This window comes from Polistes dominula, unplaced genomic scaffold, assembly GCF_049000335.1.
Source record: "Polistes dominula isolate Pdom_NZ unplaced genomic scaffold, Pdom_raw_medaka contig_27, whole genome shotgun sequence".
Classification (NCBI taxonomy): Eukaryota; Metazoa; Arthropoda; class Insecta; order Hymenoptera; family Vespidae; genus Polistes; species Polistes dominula.
In genome coordinates this window covers 4010201-4037500 of record NW_028300906.1, presented here as the reverse complement: position 1 = coordinate 4037500, position 27300 = coordinate 4010201, and the positions used below count along the sequence as shown (strand labels likewise).

The 27300-nt window shown below is 41.6% G+C and overlaps 1 protein-coding gene across 6 annotated transcripts in view; it reads right to left on the bottom strand.

Moving 5' to 3' along the window:
- LOC107067582 (bruno 3) overlaps window positions 1–27300 on the bottom strand; it is a 232715-nt gene that overhangs the window by 69342 nt on the left and 136073 nt on the right. For 2 of the 6 annotated variants that reach the window (XM_089179545.1, XM_089179546.1), the window contains exons 1-2: window positions 15167–15997; window positions 7084–7132 (exon numbers count right to left, since the gene is read on the bottom strand). In XM_089179545.1, the coding sequence (XP_089035671.1) occupies window positions 7084–7132; window positions 15167–15217 (100 nt within the window). In that variant the 5' untranslated portion in view covers window positions 15218–15997. Of the gene's footprint in view, window positions 1–2431; window positions 2504–7083; window positions 7133–15166; window positions 15998–27300 lie in introns of those variants that run through there. The other 4 variants (XM_015323217.2, XM_015323219.2, XM_015323227.2 and 1 more) reach the window with 4 other exon arrangements.

Below are 27300 nucleotides of genomic sequence, written 5' to 3'. Positions count from 1 at the left end.
TTCGATAGAATACCAACGAATTCCTTTTACCCGTTACACATTCATGACGAATGCCATCCATCTGGATGGATTTTCGTGAGTCCGACAATTATTAAACGTAAGCGTGGTTTTGTGTGCGTTCGTTCGTTAGTTTGTTCAAATTTAAAGGAATGTCGATAGTCGAATAGACTTAATTGCCACGATCATTCTCTTGATCCACCACTTGATTTTCCTCCTATCGATCTGGTGAACCCCCTTTCGAATGAATTTGGACATGAAATTTGTTATACGATAGTAAACTAAATTTTGGAATCCATTGTTTATTGACAATCATCATCTTCCGTTAGATTTTCGTTTTCAAACAAGATCAGCGTGTCTTTAGAAATATCTGCACCTAAACGGTATCCTCTCGGTTTAGAACGTTCTCGACAAAACAGACTGTCGTTGGATGAGGGATGAGTGTAGGAAGTATGTGTAACACGTGTCTATATGTATGTTTATATGCTTAGTGATAGTGTGTGAGTGTGAACAATAGATGTAAAAAAGGAAATCGTAAGAATAAGATTGATTTAAGGGTGTGAGGGGTGTTTTTGATATGACAGTTTTTAACAGCCATAGGAGTAACGTTGAGTGATCGGATACGGATGAGTGGTGGTAGTAAAAAATTGTTGATAAAGAATCAAATCTAATTACAGTAAGATATATATATATATATAAATGTAGCTCACATCATAATCAGAAAATATGTACAGAGGTGATAAAAAACACATCGACAACGAACGAGACAACACATCCAACGAGCGAGCCACTATTTTAATGGTCACAGCTGTAAAGAGCAATTATATATAAAGGTATAAGAGACGCATATATACGTATATTTAATGTGTATATGCATTATGTTATTATATGTATAGTGTAAATACATAAAATATACATGTATATGTGACACACGATTAAGGGGATGGGTTGGTAATAGTGAATATGAACATGATGATGATGATGATGGTAGTATCGAGATTCGGAATCGAAAGAGGAGCTTAAAGGAATACGGTAACATGTAGTACGAACGACCATTAGTTAAAGTACGAAGAAGAAATAGAAAAAAGATAAGAGGGAAAGAAAAAAGTTGTTATCGTCGCCGTACGATCGAAAAGAGAAGAAGCACGAGAGAAAGAGAGAGAGACAGAAAGAAAAAGAGAAAGGGAAAGGAGAAAAAGGGAGGAAAATTATGTTGAAAAAACGTAAGTCTCATTTTGCAAACTATATCTTATGCTTATTCTAACCATTATTCGCGTGGTTATTCGCGTTAATTCATACAGCGACGAGGGGAATTTATGGCATTCTAAAAGCGTTCACTCACGTCGCGTCGTAACAAGACTTTAATAGTGTGATAACGAGTGTGCGTAATACAAAAAAGGAGAAAAGAAACAGACGACAAGTTTACGGCTACAGGTATCAGTCACGCACGTGGGTTTACGTACAACACACTGTCCATAATACCTTTTCTTCTATAATGATGTCTATCGTGCTGGATGAAACAAGTAAGAGAGAGAAAAGAGAGAGAGAGAGAGAGAGAGAGAGAGAGAGAAAGGAATATGGCAATGGACGGTGCGTGAGAGCGTTGAAGATGCGGTACGGGAGGGGATGGATTCCAGATTGCAACGCGATATCAAAGTTGGAAGCGCGTTCAGGTGTGATCAATAACAAAGAAGAAGAAGAAGAAGAAGAAGAAGGAGGAGGAGAAGGAGAAGAAAAAATAAAATAGAAGAAGGATGAGGGGTGATATTGCGAAAAAAAAGAAAGGATGAAGAGAAAGACGGAAGAGCTAGCGAGGTCGGAGGTATGGTCGATTCGATTCTTGGTCAATAATTTGGAAAGCTGATTAGGAAGAATCGATTTACTTTATGCTGACGCTGAAGGGTCTTTCTCGTCAGACGGCTCACCAATGGATTTAGCCAAAAAGGAGGAGATCTCTCTCTACTATTTCCTTGCGACAAATTTTTCCGTGCGGCGTTTGCAATTTGGATTCTGCCTCTTTCGAGGATGGATATATATCTCTAACGCATATATCGGTTGGATGTATGTCGGGAAATAGGATCGTTCGTGGCTGAAGCAGAAAGGAAAGACATGTGGTGTAAGAAAGGGGGAAGAGAGAGAGATAGAGAGAGATAGATAAAGATAGAGAGGATCTGTAAAAGGAAGGGCGAAAAATGTGGTGGGTCGAACACTAGCGAGCAGCAAAATGAACTTTGCAGCGGGCTCTGTGCTAGGCTGAATCAGCGGTGATGGCGCGACGAAGTTAAGGAAGATTCGCTTCTCGCTTTTCGTTCACTTTTTTTTTTTCTTTCTCTTTTCAGAAGAGAGAAGGGGACTCTCTCTTTCTGCCGATTTGCGGAGAAGAAGAATAGAGGTACTGGAAGGAAGCTAGCTATCTCCTGGAAGTCGAAGTTACCTTCAGCGGCTGCCACCGGTGCCTCCTACTTCCAGAAGATGGCACAGGCGCTCCCGTCGTCCATCATGCACTCTGGAATACAGAACAGAATAAAGAAATGGCATTGAGCCGAACAAATTTATACGATTCTTCTTCATTCGTACGTTCGTTCGTTCGTTCGTTCTCTCGTTCGCTCGTTCGTTCTTTCGTTCTTTCTTTCGTTCTTTCGTACTTTTGTACTTTTCATTCCCCGACGCAGTTGCATCAGGGGACGCGCAACCCGGTACTTTGGTTCTTCCGCTATTAAATTAATCAAATATAATATATATTAGAAAATACAAGTATATGTTTTCTAGATTATTAAATACACAATTCACAATTATTCATATTCCTTTCTATCATCGTAATGTATAGTACAATAACAATATAAAAACTTTTGTTTTTGAACGCTTCTTCGTGAAAAAATTGAAGTATTATCACCGAAGAGATGGAGTAAGAAACCTCGAGAATATGAATAAAAAATGGAAAGTCCTGATAACTCTCCCGTCCCTTTCATTATTGTACCTCGATATCGAGGGTCGCAACTTCCTTCGTTTGTATACCGCATCCTGCGCGTGAATGAGCTTAATGACCCGTTCTCGCGGAGGTTATGGAGATGTAAAATTGGTGAACCGAGTTAAAGGTCGTCGTCGTCGTCATCGTCGTCGTCGTCGTCGTCGTCGTCGTCGTCGTCGTCGTCGTCGTCGCCGTTTTCGTCGTCGTCGTCGTCATAGTCGTTGTCGTAGTAGTAGTAGTAGTTGTAGTAGTAGTAGTAGCAGTAGTTGTAGTAGTCGTAGTCGCGGATGTTAGACGCGAGAGCTCATTCCATGAGGTTCCTTCTACCGACTCGCGCCTTCCAACCAAGCTGCTCTAGGGCACATTTAAGGATTTGTCTCGGGAAATTAGATTCTCGCCTGACTTGCAGCCTCGTTGCATCTCCGTTTTCTCTGGATTCTTCCCCATACTTCGTGTCCCATCCGCCAGCCCACATCATTTTACCCCTTCTCCCTTAACTTCTCCAGCAGCTTTTCCACAGGGTCGTCCTTTAAACCGCCCACCAACCACCAACCACCACCACCACTACCACCATCACTACCACTCCACTCCTTTAACCGTCCTCACCGCCATTCCTTAGAAGCGAGGATTCTCCTTCCGTTAGCCTCGGGTACTTTTCAGCGAACCATTCGTTCCTTCTCATTGTCGCGTCAAGACACCGTAGGGACCCAAGAATTGAAGCTTTGTCGCTTTAGAGCTGACTGTTAACGTCCCACTCTCAAAGACTTTCTTTCTGATGGTCTTGTTGAGCCGACTGAGAAATTAACCTTCTACGGAGAATTTATCTTCTCACGAATTGGACGGCGAATAAAGAAAGCATTGTATTTCATTCGTGTATCAAGAACTTTGTATTCAATCTTATTATTACCTTTTGTGTTATCTGCGAATGAATGAATTGTGTCAGGATTTATGTCTAATAAAATGAATCAAATTTTTGACCTCCCTTTTTTCTTCATTAATAATAAAAAAAACATTAAGGATAATATTTTACAATTTTAGTATGTTCAACGTATTTTAAATTGTTATAACATTAAAAATATGAATTTTTCAACTTTTCAAAAATATATCCAAGAAATTGACATCGATCGTGTAAGAGAAATGTACGTCGCATTGGCTAACCCAAAGTTAGCTTACCAGCAATGAAGGTACCAGCCAAGGCTCCTGATATCTCAGGATACGTTTATCTCTACAAAGGTAGTAAGACGAGTGATGGCGATGGAGGTAAGGTGGCTCGCCGAGGGATCGAAACTTATCTACTTGTTCAACTAGCTTCGGTACAGCTCCCACTTCACCCTTATCCAGTTGGAGAACTCCGACCCGGCCAGACTTCAACCAACTTTCACGTGAGATACGTATTTCTCAAATCTGTTTCTCTTCGTGTAGACTTAATTCCATTTACTTCTCAAGACTCCTGCGAAAAATCGCTTCAATAAAAGTGTCACTTTCACGCTACGAACTTTCATATACTTCTATTTTTTTCTTTCCCATAAAAATTTGCCAGGCGTTTTTTTTTTTACGTTGATTAAAACCACAATGCTATATATTGAATCGCATGAAACTAAATAATAATGGTTTGTCATGTTCCCAGAGGAATATCAATTAAGAACGTTGTCTTAAGATTAGTAACATCTCACGTGCTGACTAATAATAATCGCGGATCTCCTAAGCTAATCGTATCTAATGCCAGGGGACAAATTAGACATTCAACATTGGTAGTAGGATCTCAAACTTTGACCCTTGATGCCAGAGACACACAGCGGATGTGAATTCTCACCCCTTGCCGATTAGAAATGTCGTGGAAAGGAGACGTTGACGACGAGACACGGAACTTGGTAGAGAAGCCCGTTAAGGTGTAGGCAGAAACCGTGCCGAGATAGAGAAAGAGGGAATGGAAGGAGAAGGAGGAAGGAAGAAGGGAGAAGGGAGATTCCGAAACCATCTTGGGTGATAGAACGTGGCAAAGGCAAAAGACGAATCCTGGTTTAGGATATATCCAGGAGGTTAGGTTGGAGAAAGCGGTTCGTTCGTGTTACTGAAGTTCACTAACCCCCTGATTGAACTTCACGAGTACGTGAGTACAGTGTAGTATCAACGTAGGTATAGTAGTACGTGGCATCTTCCTCAACTGCAACAGCAACGGGAGCAGTAACGTAGCAGCAGCAACAGTAGTAGCAACAGCAGTAGCAGTAGCAGCAGCAGCAGTAGCAGCAGTAGCAGTTTCAACAGCACCAGCATCAGTACCAGCACCAGCAACGAGGCATCGGATCACTCAGCCTACATCCGCGTCAAGGCGAGGCTTTGTAAGGCCGTACCGAGCTAGGCGACCGGAGATTACAATGGCATCTCCTCCAGATTAGCATATGAATTACGATCCCCCTGTGCACTTTCCTTCCCTCCTTGTCGGCTTCCCTTCTTCCTTCTATTGCTCTTCCATCCCCTTCTTGTGGAACGTTTGATGCACACGGATTCTTCTTACAGGGGAAAGCATTAGACACGATGAAAAAAGGTTGAATCTTCTCTATCTACTTGTAACTCGTTCTGCTTTATAATATTTTTAAGTGGACAGATGAGAAGACGTATCTCGGAAATGTTTTCTCGTTTTATAAAGTTAACATTTTATCAAGGTTAACCATCAGACATATTACGAATTTGATGTAACAATGTAATTTGAATCTGTCGTATTTGAAAGAAATTCAACGGTGAGACACATGAGTCTTTAGAAGCTTCCAAGATGTAGGAGCTCGTTGTGAATCATCAGGGTTGTCATGCGGGCTCGTAGTAGAAGATACTAAACTAAGTTCGAAGTTTGAACGTTTCAAGATTATCACCGATGTTCATATATCTTTATAGTTTGTTTCGTTGGTCTCTCTACGTTGGTAATAATGATACTACTAGGATTGTAGAGACTGAATGTTGGGCCGATCGATTTCACTCTCCTGACAAGAAATGTGGGAGGACGGACCGGGGGTGGGCGGTTCGGTCTATGCAATTTCGAAAGTCACTGAGGGAGGACGTCGCCGTTGTTATTGAATTCGATGGTGTCGATAAAATCGATGCGTTCTAAAAATGTAACGATGTCTCTGGAGGATCGTCGTAATAATGGATGTACGGCGACAAATGTTTGTGTTATATTCAGAGCGCGTTTTTCACAATATTTACGTACCGTCAACAGATTTTTAACCGCGTATTCTACAGTCCAGTGCTATTTGCATCCTAGGGTTTGCAGATACCTGTGTGCATGTGTGTGCATGAGCGTGTGTGTTATGTCATTCGTGTATTTTGTAGATTCCAATAGAATTTTGCGAATGATTCGTATACGCTAGGTTGAAGATTACGTATGGATTGCTGAATTGCCCATATATATTCGTTATTAACTTTGCGCATCACGTTCGTATAAATCGCTAGAGAGATTGACGTATTCTCTCGTGTCGAATCTGATCCTAGTTAAATGTTATCGACGTTTTCAAATCTCTACAATGTGACGCATCCCTTGTTAACGGTACATCAGTATTATATAACTATGAACTTTCTTTCAAGGTTCCTTTTGCAACATTTCAAAAACCGGGCGCTGCTTGTGTCGTGAACAAACACAGAGAGTAGGTTTCATTTACTGAAACTCCAAGCACGACCCCGGGTAGCCCGCTAAAAGCTACCGGGAATTCAATCAGCTTTTACGCAGAAAGCCAAACACATCTGGCTGAGTGCCAGAGATAGGAGAAAATTTGGAGCAATGGTCGACCGAGATGACGAGAACGGAAGAAGGACCGATCCTGAATTGGTAGAAAATTTTATAAAAAAAAGAGAAAGAATATAAGAAGAAAGAAAAATATAATAGATAAAAAGAATCTTTGACGCTAAAAGTCTCTAGGAACGTATTATTTTTTTTCTGAAATACGAAAATAGACCGCTGAGGCGGAGATCCAGGGTCGTTCTTAGATTTTCCAAAAAGTTCAATCTCGTTAAATCCGAATGCATAATAATTAAGGTAGACAGAAGTATTGATCATGGTCGAATATTATAAATAAGGATTTTATGATAATATTCAAATTTTATCTACTAGATGAATCGGTCGTTCTCACCTCCGCGGTTTTCACTGTCCGCCGGCTTCACTTGAATAGGACGGTTCATCTGAAACAAAAAGAATTCGTACCAATTAATCATAGGTAGCAAACAGTGTTGAATTTATCAATCTATCTGTTAATACAAGTATCATGGGCTATCAAAAAAATATTCAGCTACAATTGATAATCCTTCCTCTTCTGACAACGAAAAGTTTTACATAAGAGGAACGACATAAGAGAGAAGAAAAATCGAAAAATCTAAAGAAATAGAAGAAGAAGTCCTGTTTCTTGCAGTATTAAGTTGAAAAGAAACGAATTGCTGTAGAAAGCGTGCAACAAAACGGAAGTGTCGTTATTTGTTCAGTAGGAAGTGTCCAGTGAAGGTGTACATTCGTTCCTTCGTCACTTTGCCCTCGCTCAAACACCATCAGAGATGGTGAGAGGTACCTCTGTAGTTGACAGGTCCGACTGTCAGGGAATAAGGGTGGTAAAGACGACAACGACAACGACAACGACAACGACAACGACGACAACGACGACAACGACGAAGGATAAGGAGAAAGATCCTGGTAGACGGTGTAAAAGGGGAAAATGTTGAGATCGAAGACAGATATGGAAGAGAGAAAGATGAGAAGGATAGTAGGACCTTTCGTGGTGGTGGTCCTTTCGAAGCATTCCGTAGAAATCTTTTGGACCGCAGCATAGATGGTTTGGACTCCGAGAACAAATAACATTGTTTATTTGCCGGACCACGCCGCCGCAGCACGCTCTACTTCTCTCATCCAGGGATCCAGATGCATGATTCATGACACAGGGGACAAGCCACCGTAACTTCGATCTTCTTCGAGAGACCCTCTCACACTCCTTGTGTGTTTCCCGTTTTTCACCCTAGCACACAAACATTCCCTTTTACCGAGGATGCTCCTTCCAATAAGGCGTTATCCTATCACTCCACTTGGAAATGCTTTCTCCGGCCAATTTTCCTTCCGACGCCGCCCTCCCACATGCACGAACAAAAGGGACTACTTCCTTCTATTTTACCAACACGATTTCTCTAATCTATTTTGATAAAGAATTTCAACTAACTCGATCCTTATTCAATCTTCTGAATTCATTTAAGATTGGATGCAATGTTTGCCTTGATAACGAATTACTGTAATTGGAATGATGATTACGAACGATTTAGCATCGATTCGAATTTTAGGATTCCGGAAGGAGATTAGGACCGCTTAAGGAACGATGAATCTTAGAAGTGGGAGCACGAAATCTGGTCTTTAACATGGACATGACACGCTCGGGATCCCTTCGAATGCCACGACCATCTGTCTTCTGACTCGCTACTTTTTTTCATTATACGGTATTTCCCATAAGAATTGCCAGGGGGTAGAAGGCAAAAAGAAAGGAAGATAGAGAACGAGCGTGTGGTAGATGAGAACGTGCGAGGCAGCCCCAAAACTTTTTCTTCCTGCGCGCATGCCAGATACCAAGGGGAATTGGTCGCATTGCAGGGGTCAGTGCCATGACCACGTGGATATTCTACACGCTATATGCTTTTCGTGAGTAGGGCAGAAAAAACAATACGAAAGGGAGAGGGCGGGAGTATAACTGTCGTATACAATTACTAAGTTTTGTTGAGTTTTTTTAAGAGATCGATGGTAAATAAATGATTTCTTCTTTTATAGTAGCCGTGGTACGAAACGAAAATGTTTTGCTAAGAAATAAAAGAAAAGTTTGAGAAAGAGATGGGGCTGGCAGGCAGGCCATCCTAAACATTGTTCACGGATCAGGAAATTAAACTCGAATAGTGGTAGTCATTAGACGTTTGTTGTCGCCTCGTTGTCGGGGGAACATCGTGTGCTACTAAAGATACCGGAACTGTGATACGACTACTTCTCAGTTATTCTCCTTCTCGCCTCCTTCGAGAAACTTTAACGCTGAATGCGTCCCATAAATGTCACTTACGACTCGACAGTTTTCCTACTGGATTCCTACTTTCCTCTTCGACAATAATTATTAAGACAAATGGATATAAGTACTTTATCGAACTCTGAAAGTTGACGCAAGCTAAGTACCAACTCGGTTGAGCGCGAACTTATCGCAAGTACCTACCAAACTCGGTTTTCTAAGAATTAACAATCTCAAAGATAGAAACGATTTATAAATTATTTAATAGAATTCTTATATAAATCCAATATGTAATATGTAAATGTATATTTTGTAAAAGAGAGTATGTTAGTATTGGAAAACCAAAAAATCAATTAATCGGCTATAAGTTAATGTGATCCCTGGGGTAACCTGGTTTACTAATTAAAAAGAAAAGGAAAAGAAAGGGCAAAAAATAAATAAATCAAATGAAAGGGAGGAAGATAATTATTCGAAGTTAAAGTTTTAATGGACAGCATGTGCTTCGACAAAAGCAACTAGCTCTTATTAATAGGTATAGCTCTTTCATAACGACATGGCGGAGCTCGCTCCGCGCCTTTATTTAATGATCGCGTTACGATCGAGCGTCGACCCTTTGGCAATTCGTGTCATCAGGCATGTGCACTTAGAAAATCGATTCCCTTGAGAGGCACCACTCAAGATAGATGCTAATAAGTAAATGTGTTTGCCGAGACCCGAGCGCGCATCACGGGTAATTAATTAAGCTCGATTATCTATGTACACTGCGGGGAAAGCGAGCGTTGCTTTTCTCTAGGTAGATAGATATGGAACGATATCCTTCAAAAGGAAGAATCACGAGTAACCTGGCAATTTTCATCCTACCAATTTCGTATTCCTCTATTTGACACTCCCCTTCAATCCTTACTTCCGAAGAATCGCAAATAAAATATAGATAGATACACGAATAAATAGGGAATAAATAGGGAATAAATAGGGAATAAATAGGGAATAAATATTTGAAGGGATATAGCAGATAAAATCTTCCTATATTCAAGTGGTCTGAAAAAGAGAGAAAGAGAGAGAGAGAGATAGAGAGAGAGAGAGATAGAGAAACCCCAAGGACCCATTGCTACAAGGCCATAAGAGAATTTGCAGTCGGAACGTGGAAAGCTTCGTGGAACTTATCCTCCTCCTCCTCCTCCTCCTCCTCCTCCTCCTCCTACGACGATATATCCACAACTCACCCTACTACTCACCCTCCCATTTGCTTCTTCATCCTCCTCGTTTTTCTTCTCCTTTTTTTTATTTTTTTTTTCAAACAAGCAAACGCACGAGCCTTAGGAAAGCCACGTAAAATCCAGATATCGAATGGGTGGAGGCTGATAAGCGGCGAATTGAATGGTGAATACCGTTTCGGAAATTGAATAAGCTATCGTGGCTGTGCCGAAGCGCCAAGTGGAAACCCGGTATTTGACCTGGCTGCGTGCAATCAATGTACTGATTGGAGATAAGGGCTCGCCCTGCGGACTCCCTCTGGCATCCTCTACGGCATGATTTATATAGGTATGGCCTTCGCCGGCGATGTATTCATTACTTGATTACCCTTCAGCGAGTTAATTTCGATCATGGCCACGTAACGAGTCGGATGACTTCATCTCTTCCATTAGGATCTTTTTACTTTTCAGCATGATGCGATCAAATAGGAGTGCACAATTGCCTATAGTTTCTATCGACACTCTTTGTCTCGTGTTCCGATCAATACCATCGATTATTAAATACCTATAGGGTAATTCATATTTTTGTTCATTTATGGATCTAACCATTTGGTAGATTCGTTCCAATTAATAATTACCATTTGATAAAGAATTATTTGCATATCGGAATATATAAAAAGAGTAATAATTGGTCGGTCAAAAAGAAATAGATTAATCGAATATTTTTCATAAATGTTATTTATCTATATAATCAAATGATTTCAATGGTAAGGTTTATTAGGGATTATTTTAAAGGAAAAGATTATTAAATAAAAATGAACTTTGTAGAGGTACTATTCATCAATTTTCTCATTTTATCGATTCTATATAGAGACATAGATGCAATTCATGTCTCATTGAACATTCAGGCCTGTTTGATAGGACGCATATTAATTGGAGGAACGATCGCTTCGGAAAGTTCAAATCCGGTGATCGTTTAACGACATTTCCGCGTTACACTGGACCGATTTGCTCGCAAGTTTCGAATCGGGAGATATGGAGTAAGAAGGACAAGGAGGAGGAAGGTCGAAGAGAGCGGCAGTCTGCAGGTGTGCACTCGACTCGAGTTAACTTTGATGATTCTCTTCCACGTACACGGTAACCGTTGGGAAACTGTATATCCCACGAAATCTGCATCCGCGGTCGCCCCGGTAATATAGCTAATTTGTCGAATGTTCCAAAGCAAATGCATTTCTCCTCCTTCGTGTATGCTTCTCGCGTTGGGTGCCGTACATTCTGTATGTGTGTGTGTGTGTGTGTGTGTGTGTGTGTGTACGCTAGAACTCCGTGAGAGAAACAGAGAGATACATATATAGTTAGGGAAACAGGAGGAATGGAGAAGGATGAGATGTTTCCTAGCATATTAGATCTAAGTAGATTCCACAGCCGAGTTAATTGGCGAATTAATTGAAACTGAAAATTCGTTTAGAGCTAATTCTAAGTATTATATACATACAATTGATATTTTACGATCAGTGTGGGTGGGAAAGTATTTTTATCTTCATGGACGAATCTTCTAACTTTTCAAAGTTTTAACACGATATTCTCACCATTTCATTGATTAATTAACTATAAATAGACGGATATATCGGGGATGGATGTAAAAGTAAATCGAAATGAGATAAGAGTAGACGTTGGTACGTGACACGTTTAACGAACGAGTGTCACTCGTTCGTGCGAAAGAAGAGAAGAATCGCGTTAACTCGTGAAACAGGATGCGATATCAAAGGTAAGAAGAATATATTTCAACGTTTCCGGTTGAGATTTTGTTATCGTGTTTCTTCGATACAAAGATATTCTGTGATCTCTCGGATTTCACTCCTTCTCTCTTTCTCTCTCTCTCTCTTTTTTCCACTTTTTCTTCTTTTTATTTTGAAATTTCCCCCTCCGCCAATCGGTAGTGACGTTTTTCTCTAACACTTTGCAAATATTTGAACGGCAACTATACTCTTGCCAAAGAGCATTTGAGTTGAGTGAGCTTTTGCACCCTCGCTGAGCCAATCGACGTTTACCGATTGTAATCTAAGCCAATGCCTCGCTGCGCATTAAATGTCAAATGTTATCCAATTCTTTCTCTTTCTCTCTGTGTTTCGAATTCGCGTTGCTTCGGTGCTCGTTTTCATGTATGTACGTTTGTACAGACCTCGGAAAATCGGTTGGGTTGACGCAATTGTCGCGACGGTTTACGCGAAGCCCTTTGACGCGGTTTTTTTCGTCACGTATCTACTCGTACCTATGTTCAACACATTTCGATGCCTGGTTATTACTAATGCTTTTGCGAGTAACAAACCTTTATAAATAAAAATATTACACGTTACAATTGACAGATCGATTAATTGAACGGGTAACGGTCTCTTTGTTTATTCGACGCACAAAAATAGGCAAGAATTGCGACGAAAAGAGGAAAAATATAATGCGTCAAATAAAAGATAGAATTTTAGCTTTCATAAAAGTCGAGAGTTAATCTAAGGGTTACGATACATTCGCTCGATAACATTTTCCGCTACTTGGAGCCACTTAATAAGATACTTTTCCCAATTTCTGCTTACCCCAATAATCTCCTCGATCCCTTCAATCCTCCCTCCTTCTCTCCTTCCCTCCTTCTTTCCTTCCTTCCTTCCCCTTTTTCAATTTGCGAAGATAATAAAATTGCACTTTTAATAATGTCCAGTCGAATTTGCGAAACTGCGAAGGTTTTCATTTAAATCTGCTCTCAGCAGTGTTTAAATTCGTGATGGGAATTAACATGCACGAGGGTTCGGGTCGATAAAGCGCGCTCGTCCACGTTATGCTGTTGAATCAGTCGTCTAGTAAAAGGGGGAGGAAGGTCTGCCGGCTTTCTACAATAAGCAACGCATACTATATTTTCAATTCATCATTATGCCACGACGATTCTATAAGATAGAACAACAGAAGCTGTTATTTCTTTGAAAACTAAGAAAGTAGCCTTACATTTCTCCTAAATATATCACGAGTTACCTAATTAAAAGTTCCTTCGAGAGGGAACATCTTGAATTTCCATGGTAATTGAAGATTTTCTCTTATGATTTCAACAAAACTTGAACAACTGTTCTAAGCAATATCCGCTCTATCATTGAGTTTGTAAAAATAATATTAATATTAAAAGATAATATATTAAAATGAATTGTGTTGAAATAGAAAATACACAAAGGATAAGATCGTAGATCATCGAGAGAGATTTGTTGAATGTTATCAGTTGGTTTGCATACCTAGCAGGAGATGATGATAGGATGGGAAAGGGATAGATAGATAACGGGTATAAGATTTGAGATTGATGAACAGTTGGGAAACGGTGTGGCCATGTGGCGTCGACGATGGCAACGATGGAGCGCATTTACTACGACGCTATGCGTCGGCACATTCACGTGTGCTGCTGAATTAATTGATGCACGACTCTGCATCAGCAGCATCCTTGTCGTCTCGTGAGAACGCGTCATGTGTACCGGTGGGACTACCACCGGCGTTTCTCTTCCACTTCCTCCGTCCGTTTCCAACGTCCGACGTTTCCGATACAAACACTCACGCGTATGTGCGCGTATAATATACGACAACGGTCAGCTCTGGCGCCGAAGGAACCGACGCGAATCGACAGGGAAAGGGATAAATGGACGTCGTGCCTGAAATATCAGCGTCGGAAGACTACCCCGCGTTAACCGAATTGCCAAACCCAAACCTAAACCCAAACTCGAACCCCTTTAAGCCGAAGCCTTAAAGCTGATCCTTTAAACATGACTATTTTTTATGCACTTTCATCAAAAACACAACGATTATAGTATAAACGATTATTATTCGATATTATTTTCAATAGAAAATTTACAAGAATTAATGAATGTTTTAAGAGATATAACATATCATTGTACTATTAAAGTTCTATTCATTTTTTAGATGAATGCAAATTGACTCTGCCTATTGTCCCTATGATTTTAATCTTAAAAATGAAGCACGCAAAAAGGCATTAATGTTAGGATATGACCCTTCTATATGACGGCTTAGCATGAAACACAAAAGTAATTTTTAAAATATCCATACGATAGATCAAAGTGCTTTCGAACGAACCGAAGCACTTGGCTGCGGTAGAGCAGCTGCTTTTCTTCCTTCTAAACGGCACGGCGCGTGTCCGCAGGGTAGCTCTTAATGCAGTGAGGCGTGTACGTCGTGCGTGTGCACGTTTGCATGTAGCGTCTCACCCCTATGCTGTCTCTCCGCTCTTTTTCGCCTAACGCACGTACTACATTTGTATATGTTGCACAACGGGGAGGAACTGGGAATCGTTATTGTAAGCGTTACGCGTAAAGAACGGTCAGAGAGACAACATATGGTCGCAGTATAATGTAACGTTTGCCTGAACGAATGAGAATGAGAGCGAACGAGTTACCAGGAATATTTACGCGTAACTACGCAAACGAAGAAGATACGAATGCGTGAAAAAGGGTTCCTCTCCTGCTTTTTCTTGATAAAATCCACGGAAATTGAACACAGCTCGTAAAACCACCGTCGTCGTGATCGCATGCATTTTCACGTACTCCTGTCAGAATTACCAACATTACTTTACCAACGCGTTCCTTTCATTTTCTCTCTCTTTCTTTCTTTCTTTCTTTTGAAAATATCGTATGCATCGTTTCCCCCAATTTCCATTCAACCGAAACATCGCACAAACCGATACAATTCGACGCGTTTTTACAAAAAAGAAAAGTATTACTTTTATTTTATTCCGACAAATTCTCTAACACTCGCGACGAGATATTTTTCGATAACAAGTGTCGGACGACGAGTGTAAATTTAATGTGACCACGTGCGTGGAATCGATAATACTCTCGCGATCTTGTTACGAGAGAAAGTCACTTTAATTAAACCTGTCCTCTATTTGTTGCCAAAAGTAGAAAGAGTTGGGGAGAAAAAAAAAGAAAAAAGAAATAGTGACGATGAGTTTTTATGACACTCACCATTTGCATGTCGTTCCGACGCGACGATACCACTTCCAAAATGTGAACCATTGGTGCCAGTTTTGAAATGAAACAAAACGCAGTATTGCCGACCCGCGTGGCCGGCTCGCGAGTAATAGTAGTAGTAGTGGTGGTGGTTGTGTTGGTGGTGGTGGTGTTGGTGGTGGTGGTGGTGGTAGAAGTAGGGAGGAGCGAACAAAAATTTCGCACGCTTCGGGGATGCGCGTAAAACGCACTGTATCACAACCTGACGCGCTCTGACGCTCTGACGCTCTTTGTCGCTCGACAAAATAATAAATTCACAGAAAGAAAGAAAAAAAAAAACAAAGTAGAGCAGGATTTCCTGACTTCACAAAAATATTGCACGTTGTCGGTAGTTGAGAAGTAATGATAGTAGCAATAGTAATAGTAGTAATAGCGGAGTTGTAATCGTCGCACAATTTCTCATAGATAAAATACGAAGATCCTATATTCTTCTTTTGTCTCTTATTCCTTTTTCTTCTTCCTCTTCTTCACGTTGTTCTTGTGATTCCTTGCTTCTGTTTACTAACGCGCGAAAGCTACTCCTGATATCCCTTAGGAGCAAACTTCTCTCGGGATTGTTGAACACAGTGTCCGGCAGCGCAAACGCGCGCGCGCACCGAAAAGGGCGAAAGAAAGCACGACGAAGGAGAGATGAGAGAAAGAGAAAGAGAAAGAAAGAAAGAAAGAGAGAGAGAGAGAAAGAAAGAGAAAGGGAGTAAAACCGAGCGGGAGAGAACCGAGCGAGAGAGCAAAGAAGACGGAGGGGACAGAGCTATAGATAAAACCCCGAACGCAGCTCGTCCGCGACTGATTCCCCAGGCCTACACGCACCCTCTAGTTTTCTCCCTTTCATCCCCCACTACCCACCCTCCTCACTGCCGCTGCCTCGTCCCCACCCCCCTCCTTTCCTATATTCTCTCCCTCCTCGCGCGCGTCTCCCTCTTATCCCCTACGAACGTCCCCCTCTTTGGATCTACGCACCCTTTGCGAGAAAACCCACGCACCCTTCGTTGCTGCGGACCCTCGCTCTCTCGCCTTTCCCTACCACTCCTCTTTCTCATGCTCCGTCCTTTTCTACAGGACGCCGTCCATTTCTCTTTCTCCCCTGATATCGATAGAGAAACACCCTAGCGTTCGGCCAATCAAAGGAACGCGAAACTTTTCCTAGACCCTCGCGCGCCGTGCCTCGTGCGGTCCACGAAAAAGAATAGAGAAAAGAATACATCGGTGATGCGGGTAAGACTGTATATACGGTGTGCTTTGTAAGAGTACAAAACTTTTTCTTTTATCATCGAGTATGTTTCATTTATTCGCATGATACCGTAGGACTCACCTTTAGCAGTATATTGGGGAAAGCATCTAAAAATACCTTTCCTTAGAGTAGACGTAACAGAAAAAACGACACGAGATAAAACGAGAACTCTGTTAGCACCGAGATATACTTACTTCTTCTGCGATGTTAACTTTGTCGATTTCTTGCGGAAAGTGAGAAGGGAGGTTATTTTATTTATGGCGAGGAGGGTCTTCTGTGTGGCCTTGAACATCCTCGCATCACTCGAATTTACGGGGATCTTCAGCCAAGACTACAGAGTACGATAGAAATAGAGGGAGAAAGCGTATTTGAGAAAATTCGTAGCTTTTAGGGAAGATTTTCCGAACAATGGAAAGAGAAACGTAGTGATCTTAGAGCTTGGAAAAAGTTTACTCGAGAAGACACGATTTTCTTCGACTTTGACACGTATCATTTTTTTCCTACTCAGAAAAAGAAAAACAAATTTACGTTGTTATCCTAAAAGTGAAAAAAAAGACCCGTTTCATGAGATATTGCGATTGGACACGAGAGACTCGACCGATTCGAAATTCGTAGTAGTAAGTTTAAAGATAAACAGTGACCAATGCGCAACACGTTTAATCCTTTAAGTGGTAAGCTTTTAAAGCTTTAAATTCTACGAGGCTGAACGTCCTTCTATTCTTTTTTTTTTGTCCAGCTGTTTCATTAGTATTGTTTTATTTAACTACCTAGCAGTACTCGATTTTTCCAAGTAAACTCGAAACGGGCTGCTACTCGAAATCGGCGGGATTTAAATACTTGAAAATCGTTCCTGTCCCAACCCAAAAAGCGAGAGAACCAAGAGAGTACGATTTATTCAGAACATCTTGCTCAATCACGGGTCGTGTGCGCGATGGGTATAAGCTTGAGAGATCGAAAGAAGGAATGAGAGTAAGGAAAAGGAAAAGTAAAGCAGCAGGAGAATGGAGAGAAGGAACGTACTTACATGGACCAGCAGTTAACCTCTCGTCATCCTTCCTTGCTTTCGTTCGGGGATTTGTTGGTTCAAAAGGATCTCTTCTCGTAGGAACATTCGCAAAACTCTCCATCCGCTTTCTACTCCCTGCCTCCCATTATTTCTTTCTTTCTACCTCCTACTCTTTTTCTCTGGCCATCCTCCGAACAGTTCGCGTTTTTAAAGGGCTTACAAAAGCCACCGGAAATTGCTCCTGGCTCTTTCGACGTTACGCTCGATTCCATATCTGTCTATTTCTTCCTCCCCTCCTTTCTTTCCAAGACTCGAAGCCACCCTCGAATCTCTCTCTTTACCTTTACCCTCTTGGCGATATCCTCTTTTTTCCCTTTTACCTATTAACGGTTCTTCTTTTTCTTCTTCTTCTTCTTCTTCTTCTTCTTGTTCGTTACCGTCGATTTCACGAGTAGCTTCTTGCCAAGGCGGCAAAAGTTCCGATAATGGTGGATTTGGATAAAACGATTCGACCTGCTGCACCAATTCCTAGCCTAAATGCCGAGAGATCCGGTTAAAGCGGCTGTTAAGGACGACGAATGATCGTTTTCATTCCTGGTACTGGCTTTAACGAATCACAGCACGGGGTGGGACTCATCTCTTACGGGAAATTCGCGAGCTATAGATAAATGAAGTGAATCGGTTGAGAAGAGGAAAAGAATGAGGTGGGTGGGTGTTAAACGGGGCTGGCTCATTTTTTGAAATCGAACGAATTATTTCCCGTGCCATCGGTTCGAAAAATCCACCAGAAGAATACAGATTAAGCTCGTCCTCGTTGAAAAAGTGACGCAGAGTTCGCGCGATCTCTAGCCAGCGATCCGTCTTGCGTAACTTGTCGATTCGGATGAGGATGAGGATGAGGTGGAGGAAGAGGGTGAATAGAGAGCCCTCGAGAGGTCCAAGAGGAAATCGATACGAAAGCTGTCATGACGAAAAAAGGAAAGGGAGAGAGAATCGACGAGTCTACGATGAGGAAAGTCAGAAACGTGTTTCGGTGTGCCCTTCGTTCACTAGGGCGAAGTATTTACTTAGCTATGAAGGGGTGAGACCTGAGGGAGGCTCGATAAAGGGAGACACGACAGTGAAAGGGGGAGAGAGAGAAAGAGAAAGAGAGATGTGATGGAGAACGACCGAGTGAAAGTTGCCTAAAGAAAACTCCAACGGCCGCGTTGCTGCTTTTTGATGACTTCGGGAGAAGTTTTCCTTGGGACGATGAAGTCTGGAAAAGACTTTGAAAACTCGAACGCCGATATGGAAAGTGAGGGACCCGCCATGGACCCGTTATGGATCACACGATCAATCTCTTCGCACGAGAATAGGCGAAAAGTTCTAGGGCACCATCACTGTACGAATCTAAAAGTAAAAAAGAAAGAAAAAAGGAAAATGCTAAACTATTCTGTTTCGTCCAACCGAAGGCTACCGCAGTTAGAAGTTAGAAATTTCCAGCGAGACGCGGCTTGCCGCTCAACTTTTTTAAAAGTTCATTCAAAAAATGTTCTAGTACTCGACACACACACACACACACACACACACACACACACACACACACACAGGATTAGTATCTAAAATGACTGACTTACTTTTTATTTTATACAAAACTTGATCGGGGTCGATTATCCAGGATACCAAACACACGTGACTTTTGTATTCCCATTGTTATAGCGTGTAAGAACTTTAAAACAAACAAAAAATAGAAACCGACTGAATAACCGAGATAAGGGCTGGAAGGGTTTGTAAAAAGTCTACGAATGGATAAGTTTGTGTATTATCGGACGAACGAACGAATGAACGAATGAACGAATGAACGAATGAACGAACGAATGAACGAATGAACGAATGAACGAATGAACGAATGAACGAATGAACGAACGAACGAACGAACGAACGAACGGACGGTTGCATTAATGCGACAGCTCCGACGTGTCGTAAACGATCGCGTGCGATTATGTCACGCTGATGCAATTCGATGCCAACCGATCGATTCTCCCATAAATTACGTTGAATCCTCGACCAACAACACAACCACCACCCATCCACTCGACCTCCGTCAAGTCCTCTCCTCCCTTCAATTCGAACGATGAAGAAGACGATTAAACTCTCCGTGCTTTGCATCTTCCTTCCCAGAGTTAAACTCACTATTCTACCACTTCCCCGTTTCCTCCCCACTACTACTTCTTTCTCCTCCTCCTCCTCCTGCTCCTTCTCCTCCACCGTTCTGTTTCGAAGAACCTCGACGCTTGAGTCGAAATATTATTTGTTATGGCCGAAATTCCTCAATTAAGAGTCCTCTGGCAATTTGTTTATGCTATGAAGTGGAGAATAAAGGGTTAGGTTAAGGTGTAAAATAAAACACGTGGTTGAGCCAACCAAAGAAACAATGCCTTTTTTATTGGCTCGTCAGGGAAAAGCCTTGCGGCATAAAAACCCTGGATGTTACTTGATTATACAATAAGAATGCACCACGTGGCGTACCACGAGGGAGAATACCGTCGATGTGAAATAGATATATATTGGAAAGATCTCACCTCTCGCACTCCGCAAATATAGCGATCACAACCTTAAGGGTTGTGATGTTGAATAGGCTCACTTTCACGAGTCTTGAAGATGAGGATATTCTCTTCGTTGTCCTTTGTGAATTCCTAAGCCTCTATAATCTCTCAAGATGTGTAGTCGTAGGCGTCCGGTAAAGAATAGAAAGAATGCCCCTTTTGTACGGTCACAGCAGGACGTACGTACTAGGGCGATGAGAAGTGGGGATGCGAGAGGTGGGGGTTGCTAGAGCAACGCTTCGATAGTTACTAACAGTTGATCGATGCTCGCAATGAGTATCGATCTAGAATCCCAATCGATGGAAGTGGATGCGCGCGAATTTCGAATACCGCTAATCACCGTACGATCCTTTTCGGATCGTACATACTCCCCCCGTTGAGCGTGTAACGATCAATAACATTCGTAATACATGGTTTGTGTTGTGCGCTTATTACAATCGATTTTACGATATTTGTGAAACGAGTCACAATTTATGTATTGCTATAGCATATATCGCTTGCAGCACGAGCTGCCTGCCGTCTTCCGTGAATCGCTGTATTATATATCGCTTGCAGCACGAGCTGCTTACCGTCTTCCGTGAATCGCTGTATTATATATCGCTTGCAGCACGAGCTGCTTACCGTCTTCCGTGAATCGCTGGCCAGTCGATTTATCTGTTTTGTACGTACGAGAAAATTATTCATAAGAGATTCAACGCACGAGCGTTAATTATAAAGGATACAACGCAAAAATTAATGATGGTTTAACAATGGACAAATAGTCGTTGCGTTTCGCTTGACAACACCGTGAACCGTCTTCACGGTGAATACTCGCATTGATAGTGGACAAATAGTTGTCACACTTTTCTTGACGACTCCGTGAATAGTTTTCACGGCTATCTCACGTATAGTTGATTTGTCGATGAGAATGACGGTGGTGTTCCTTTGATTTTATGCTGGGATTGGGTCCATTTCTAGCGTTTTTTTTTTTTTTTTTTTGGAATGTGTTTCCATGAAGACAATCGATTAGCTGGTGTCTTAATATAATTTTCCTTCCACAATGTCGTAAACGTTCCTTTAATCTAAAAGAAATGTGCAGGCGTTAGTATGGTTGCATCATTTAAATCTGACGATTACGTTACCCTTAACGGGCGTAAACTTAAAATAGCTTCGATTTCGATAACAAATGTGGTCTACTTCTTCGTATGCGAAACGCAGTTCGCTCACGTTTCGTCTAAAATGATGTTTGAAAGATTTGACTGCAATTTCCCCCAGACCTCCTTACCGTCGAGGAGTCAAAAACGTTGTTGAAGGGCATAGAGGGTAGTCTGTATACCGGCGTGAAAGTTTTGTTCATGGAGCTTTCGGATGAGATCGGTGACGTGGTGATGTGAGGGCAATAATATCGGACATTTCTCGTGGAAACTTAAATTTGCGTTCCGAAGTCGACCCCCCACTCGAATTAAACCTTTTTCGTCAAGAATCGGAATTAACGCGGCGAGCCTTGCGCTCTTGACTCCCCCCGCTGTTTTCAACCTTTCTCTTTCGGCGTGACATTGTAAGTCTTGCACGATTTTAAAAACGCGTCGTTCCGTTTGTTATTTCTGCGGTAGACAATTCTCCCTTATATGAGTTAGTTTTAAGCCATCGTCAGCATCGAGTTACAATTTTTAATCATCGCGTGAGTGTCAATGCTCTGCATAATTCTAAACGTGGTACAGTGGTGTCCTTAAGAGGAGCCACGCGACTTTTAGCGCAAAGTAGACGTACGCGTGTGTTACCGAATTTATGTCGCGATCTTACATATAAGCAGCCTCCGTAACCAGATTGACTCGCGTCGCAGAAACCGTGTAATTGGCCGTCGATCGGGTCATCAACGTATAGATCACGGTCTAGTATGTCGGCTCCGAGTGGATAATTCGCGCTTTCATCTTTCGCGAGTTTTTTATGGTTCGTATAGCAAGAAAAGGTGTTAAGGTTATTTCGAGTGTCACCGTGTTAAGTTCGAACTCGCGAATCCGTTCGTTATGTCACTAAAATATCTGTTGATATTGGCGATCGTCTAGATGAACTCATGTATGTCGATACATTTCTCGATGTCCGCGTTCCATACGTACTGATACGTTCGGAATCGTAACAAGAGTTTTACTACAGTATCTCGACTTGTAGGTTCTACTAACAAAGTGTTGTTGAGAAATACCTCTGATCATTTTTTCGCGGAAGTGTCGAATACGACCCATACCTTAGTTGTCATGCTGACTGATTTAATGACCGCGTGATGGGGAAGATAACAGCCTCCCGTAAGTTCGTCTTTAACATTCGACATATGTCTTAAATCGATATATTCCCGTATGATCCGTTCGTATTCCTTCCTGAGTTCGGTATTCGCGTGTAACTTCTTCGAGAGATTGTGGAATCGGCGTGAGGCTATACTACGTAGGTGGCTGTGATCATGTCCTTCCTCGCGAGGATATACGCACCATGTATTTTCCCGATTCGCATCGTCTCGCATTTTAGACGTAATGAATTTCGCCTTCTAATTTGTTTACTGAATTCGATCGCGCTATATTAGAGACGATGAGTAGCGAAAAGTTCTGCTTATATTTATTGTTTAGCGATTAAATGAATACCTCGGTGACGATCATCGATCAAGTTCTGATCTAGCGCGAGTGGAAACCTAATATGGTATAATCTGTTAGCGTAACTCTCTCGTGACATTTTCGGCAATGAAGTGTGCGGCGACGCATGTATCTAAGAATATCCGACATTGTTTAAAGGTCCCGTTTCGTTTTTTCTTTTTTCGGTACTTGGCGCTCATAAGGAATTAATTCGGTACACCGTGCGAATTGACATGAAGGATCGGTGTTAGTCGCGTAGTAATGGGTTCGTTTGAGATGTCGACGCGGTCTCCGTTTTCGCGGGGGTGTGGCTCTCCTGTTTCGTGACCTCATGCTCGTCATTGTCTATATGTATCGACGTGTGATGGGATCGGCTGCAGATTTGACAATGTGAACTCTTACATGGGTCTCGATGCTTCCGTAAGCAATTTTTACATAGTTCATAACGTTCGACCATCGCCAGTCTGTCTCGTTTCGTCAGGTCATGGTACCGGGGGCATTGGTATAAAAGATGTTTATCTCGTTTGCAAAGAATGCAGTTAATTAAGGTCCGAGTAAGAAATGTACGCGTTATATGTGTCTCCTGTCGCTTTAGTGGCCGTAAAGTCATCGTATCAGTATGTCTACGTTTTGAGTGAGGCTCGTTTCCCGATGTCGATGGAATATTCGACGACGCGACGCTACGGAGTGTGTACTCGTTCACAAAGTCGCAAAGCTGATTCATGGTCGGATAATTATCCGCATCTAACTGTTTGTCCCATTCTTGTCTAAGGTCGCGGGGGTAGAATGCGTTCGCCAAGGCGTACCATCAGTGCGTGTGGTACATTGAAAGAAGTAATAGTATCCGAATGGGCCCGCAAGTCACCAGCGAGCCGTGTCATCTCTTCTATTGACATGCTTTTCGGGCGTGGAGTGTCTATGAAGGCGTCAATGGCCCGTGCTAGGAGTATGCGTTGCCGGTCGAAAGTTTTCAACAACATTTCCCACGCATTCTTATAATTCTGCCCGGTCGATGAATATGTCGCGATCGTCTGAAGCGCTCTACCGGTAAGAGACTCGCGGAGGTATATATGTTTTTCTAAATCCGACATGTCGGTACGCGCGTCCACCAGTGTCATGAAACTCCCCTTGAATTGAATCCACTTTCCGATGTCTCCGTCGAATTTCGGGATCTCGATTCGGCGTAATCGTATTTGCTGATCGCGGGTATTTGTAGCACCGTCGTCTCCATGCGAGCCGTTCGCGTTACTAACCGCGGCCGTATCGCCCGAGTCAATTTTGTCTCCGATCGCGAAATATCTCTCTATGATGGGATTCAAACTATCGACTCCTCCTACTTCGTGGATGGCAGTAGCGCACTTTTCATACAATGTTTCGTATTTCTCTACTAGCTGAGTAAGTCGTTCGTAACGCTTTCTTATTTCCTGTTTACTTAAATTCCCTTCTTGAATTAGATTTTCGACGTGTGTTAAACCCGATTCTAAAACTAGCCGTTTTTGTTCGAGCTGTTCGAGCTGTTTTTGCGATGCCATTCCGAACCGTTATTAATTATTCCACTTTTCGAAATCCACTCAAATTAATTTACGGTAATATGTAAAAATCCCCTTTATATGAATGAATGACCGCGCGTTGGGTTCTCGATCGCGTGGTACGGCCCTGAGGCTAGATCGTTGGAGGGGGTATACCTATGTGTAGTATAAGAGGCCGATGGAGGGGGTATACGGTTGTCGTTAGCTATATGCCGATAGATGGGATGTCCGGCGATGACGTCACGGCGTCTACCGTTCAAGTGAGGAAGGTGGCGTGGCGGTGAAGCCGCCGAAAATCTTATCGTTCTTTGTACGAGAATAAAGCGTTTTCCGAGATGGAGAATAACCTTCGATTATATATAATGTATCCGTTCAAATTTAGAAATTAAGTTCTATAAGTCTTTTCGATGTTAAGATGTGAATTTTACAGAGAAATGAGCGTAATGCATAAATATATAAGAAATTGCGAACTTCTACGGGGTTCGAAGACGCAATTTCCCTTGAGATATATATTAGTAAATGAGGGTGTGTACGCATAGGCGTATGCACGGGTAATTAAAACTACTTATCTCGCTTCTAGATTTTTCGTGATGCTGCCTCCGCTGAACGGTGTAGATGTTCACAAGATGGCGGACTCCCTCGACTTCGTTGTTCTCTAATCGGTTTGCTCGGTGTGGTGATAGTCTACTCGCTGCTTCGTAAATCAGAAGTCGGGAATTCGCACCTCACAGGAGGCACCAAAATGTTATGGCCGAAATTCCTCAATTAAGAGTCCTCTGGCAATTTGTTTATGCTATGAAGTGGAGAATAAAGGGTTAGGTTAAGGTGTAAAATAAAACACGTGGTTGAGCCAACCAAAGAAACAATGCCTTTTTTATTGGCTCGTCAGGGAAAAGCCTTGCGGCATAAAAACCCTGGATGTTACTTGATTATACAATAAGAATGCACCACGTGGCGTACCACGAGGGAGAATACCGTCGATGTGAAATAGATATATATTGGAAAGATCTCACCTCTCGCACTCCGCAAATATAGCGATCACAACCTTAAGGGTTGTGATGTTGAATAGGCTCACTTTCACGAGTCTTGAAGATGAGGATATTCTCTTCGTTGTCCTTTGTGAATTCCTAAGCCTCTATAATCTCTCAAGATGTGTAGTCGTAGGCGTCCGGTAAAGAATAGAAAGAATGCCCCTTTTGTACGGTCACAGCAGGACGTACGTACTAGGGCGATGAGAAGTGGGGATGCGAGAGGTGGGGGTTGCTAGAGCAACGCTTCGATAGTTACTAACAGTTGATCGATGCTCGCAATGAGTATCGATCTAGAATCCCAATCGATGGAAGTGGATGCGCGCGAATTTCGAATACCGCTAATCACCGTACGATCCTTTTCGGATCGTACATTATTTCTTCCAGCAATCGAAATCGATTTTTAAAGCATAAAACGCTAAAGGAAAAATAATCTTTATCTCTGAGTCCCATTTTCTACCTATCGTTCAAAATAAAAAGAATATTTATCTCTCTCCAATAGAGAATATCTTTTGTTTTCTTCTCCCTCGATAATGAATTTGAGGGAATTCGGTCGTCTTATCTATTCGGAAATTCGAAAGTTTTGGCTTGGTGGTATACGCGCACACATACATAAACTCATCCTCCTTCTCAATATCGTATATTATGCATGCATAATGCGCATGAAAGCAAGATAAAAGTTACTTCGTAATGTGGAGATACAGGACAAATGGGGGGAGAGGGGGGGGGTAGTAGGGTAGTCAGTTTTTACTGCCGCCTAGGGTGATACAAAAATTATACGAGTTAAAACAGTACTCTTTCGAAACATATAGTGAAATCAGATCACGGAAGATATTATCGAAGATACGAATGTCAAAAAGAGACAGAAATAATCAGAGAGATAGAGAAAGAGATGTTATTCATACTTAGTATAAACTGTACAAGAGAGAAAAAGAGATAGAGAGAAAGAAAACGTTCTAGGTGGATACTATGGTGGACGAAGAACGAAACCCTCGACCCATGGCGGCCCCTTTTGCCCGGTTTCCCGGTATCCGAGTCCGCGATTAGCGACCCTTCATAACTCGTTGCCCTTACCTACTTGCTTCATCGACCCTTCACTTTGTGACTCTTCAGCGCCCTCTATAGTCTCTCCCTTCCTACCTCTTATCCTACTTGCACGTTCTATCCGTTTTACCTTCTCTACTTGGCTTCAATTTTTATCCATCGTCTTTACGAAACTTTTGCTTACTTCCTCTCGATCGGTGTACTCGTTTATCTTCTCGGTAAAACGACTCTTGACCTTTATCTCGCAACGCGTCGCTTCGAGTTTTCCAACGATTTTCTTTCCCTTATTTTTTTTTTTTTTTTTTTTTAACGTTAATTTACTACTTTAAAGAGAGAGAAATAAAGAAAAAAGAAAAGTATTCCTATTACTTTTTCTTAATATCGCGAAAACAAAAGTTTATTCTTTGCTTTACCATATTATTTTGTACTTTTTTTTATTTTTTTACTTCTCTATATTTTATATCAGATTATATTTTACCAATAAGGATGTATGTAAAGTAATATAGGTGAAGCTACATATATACGTTTCTTTAATATAATATTTTTGAATACTAGTAAATTATTCCATTTCGTATTAATAAATTTACTTTATTAAGGTTTACAAGTGAATTCGAAAACGCAGAAATGTTTGACTTTGTTTTTCCTCCCTTTACTATTTTTACCCCCGTTTCGTTTTGCGAATGGAAGTAGACGAGGTGGTGGTATCCAAGGGGAAAGGGAAAAAAAATTATCCTATATAGTTGACTTTATTCCGGGGTGTATCGTTGCGTGGAAAACGGAAAGGGGAAATGTTTCGAATCCAGGTGCACTTAAAGTTAGAAACGGTTTGCTTTGCTAAGTACGATGACTAAATTTCTGACAATGGATTCTTATATTAAATTTCATTCGAAATGATGAAAGTTATAGCTATTGAACAACAACAATAATGATGACTAACTTGCAGTACGAATGTTTATAATATATAATAGGATTTAAAGATGAAATGTTTGCCAACGATTTACGATTGAACGTAATTGTATAGAATGAAAACTAATATTGGAAGATAATTGTAACCCGATTACCAATC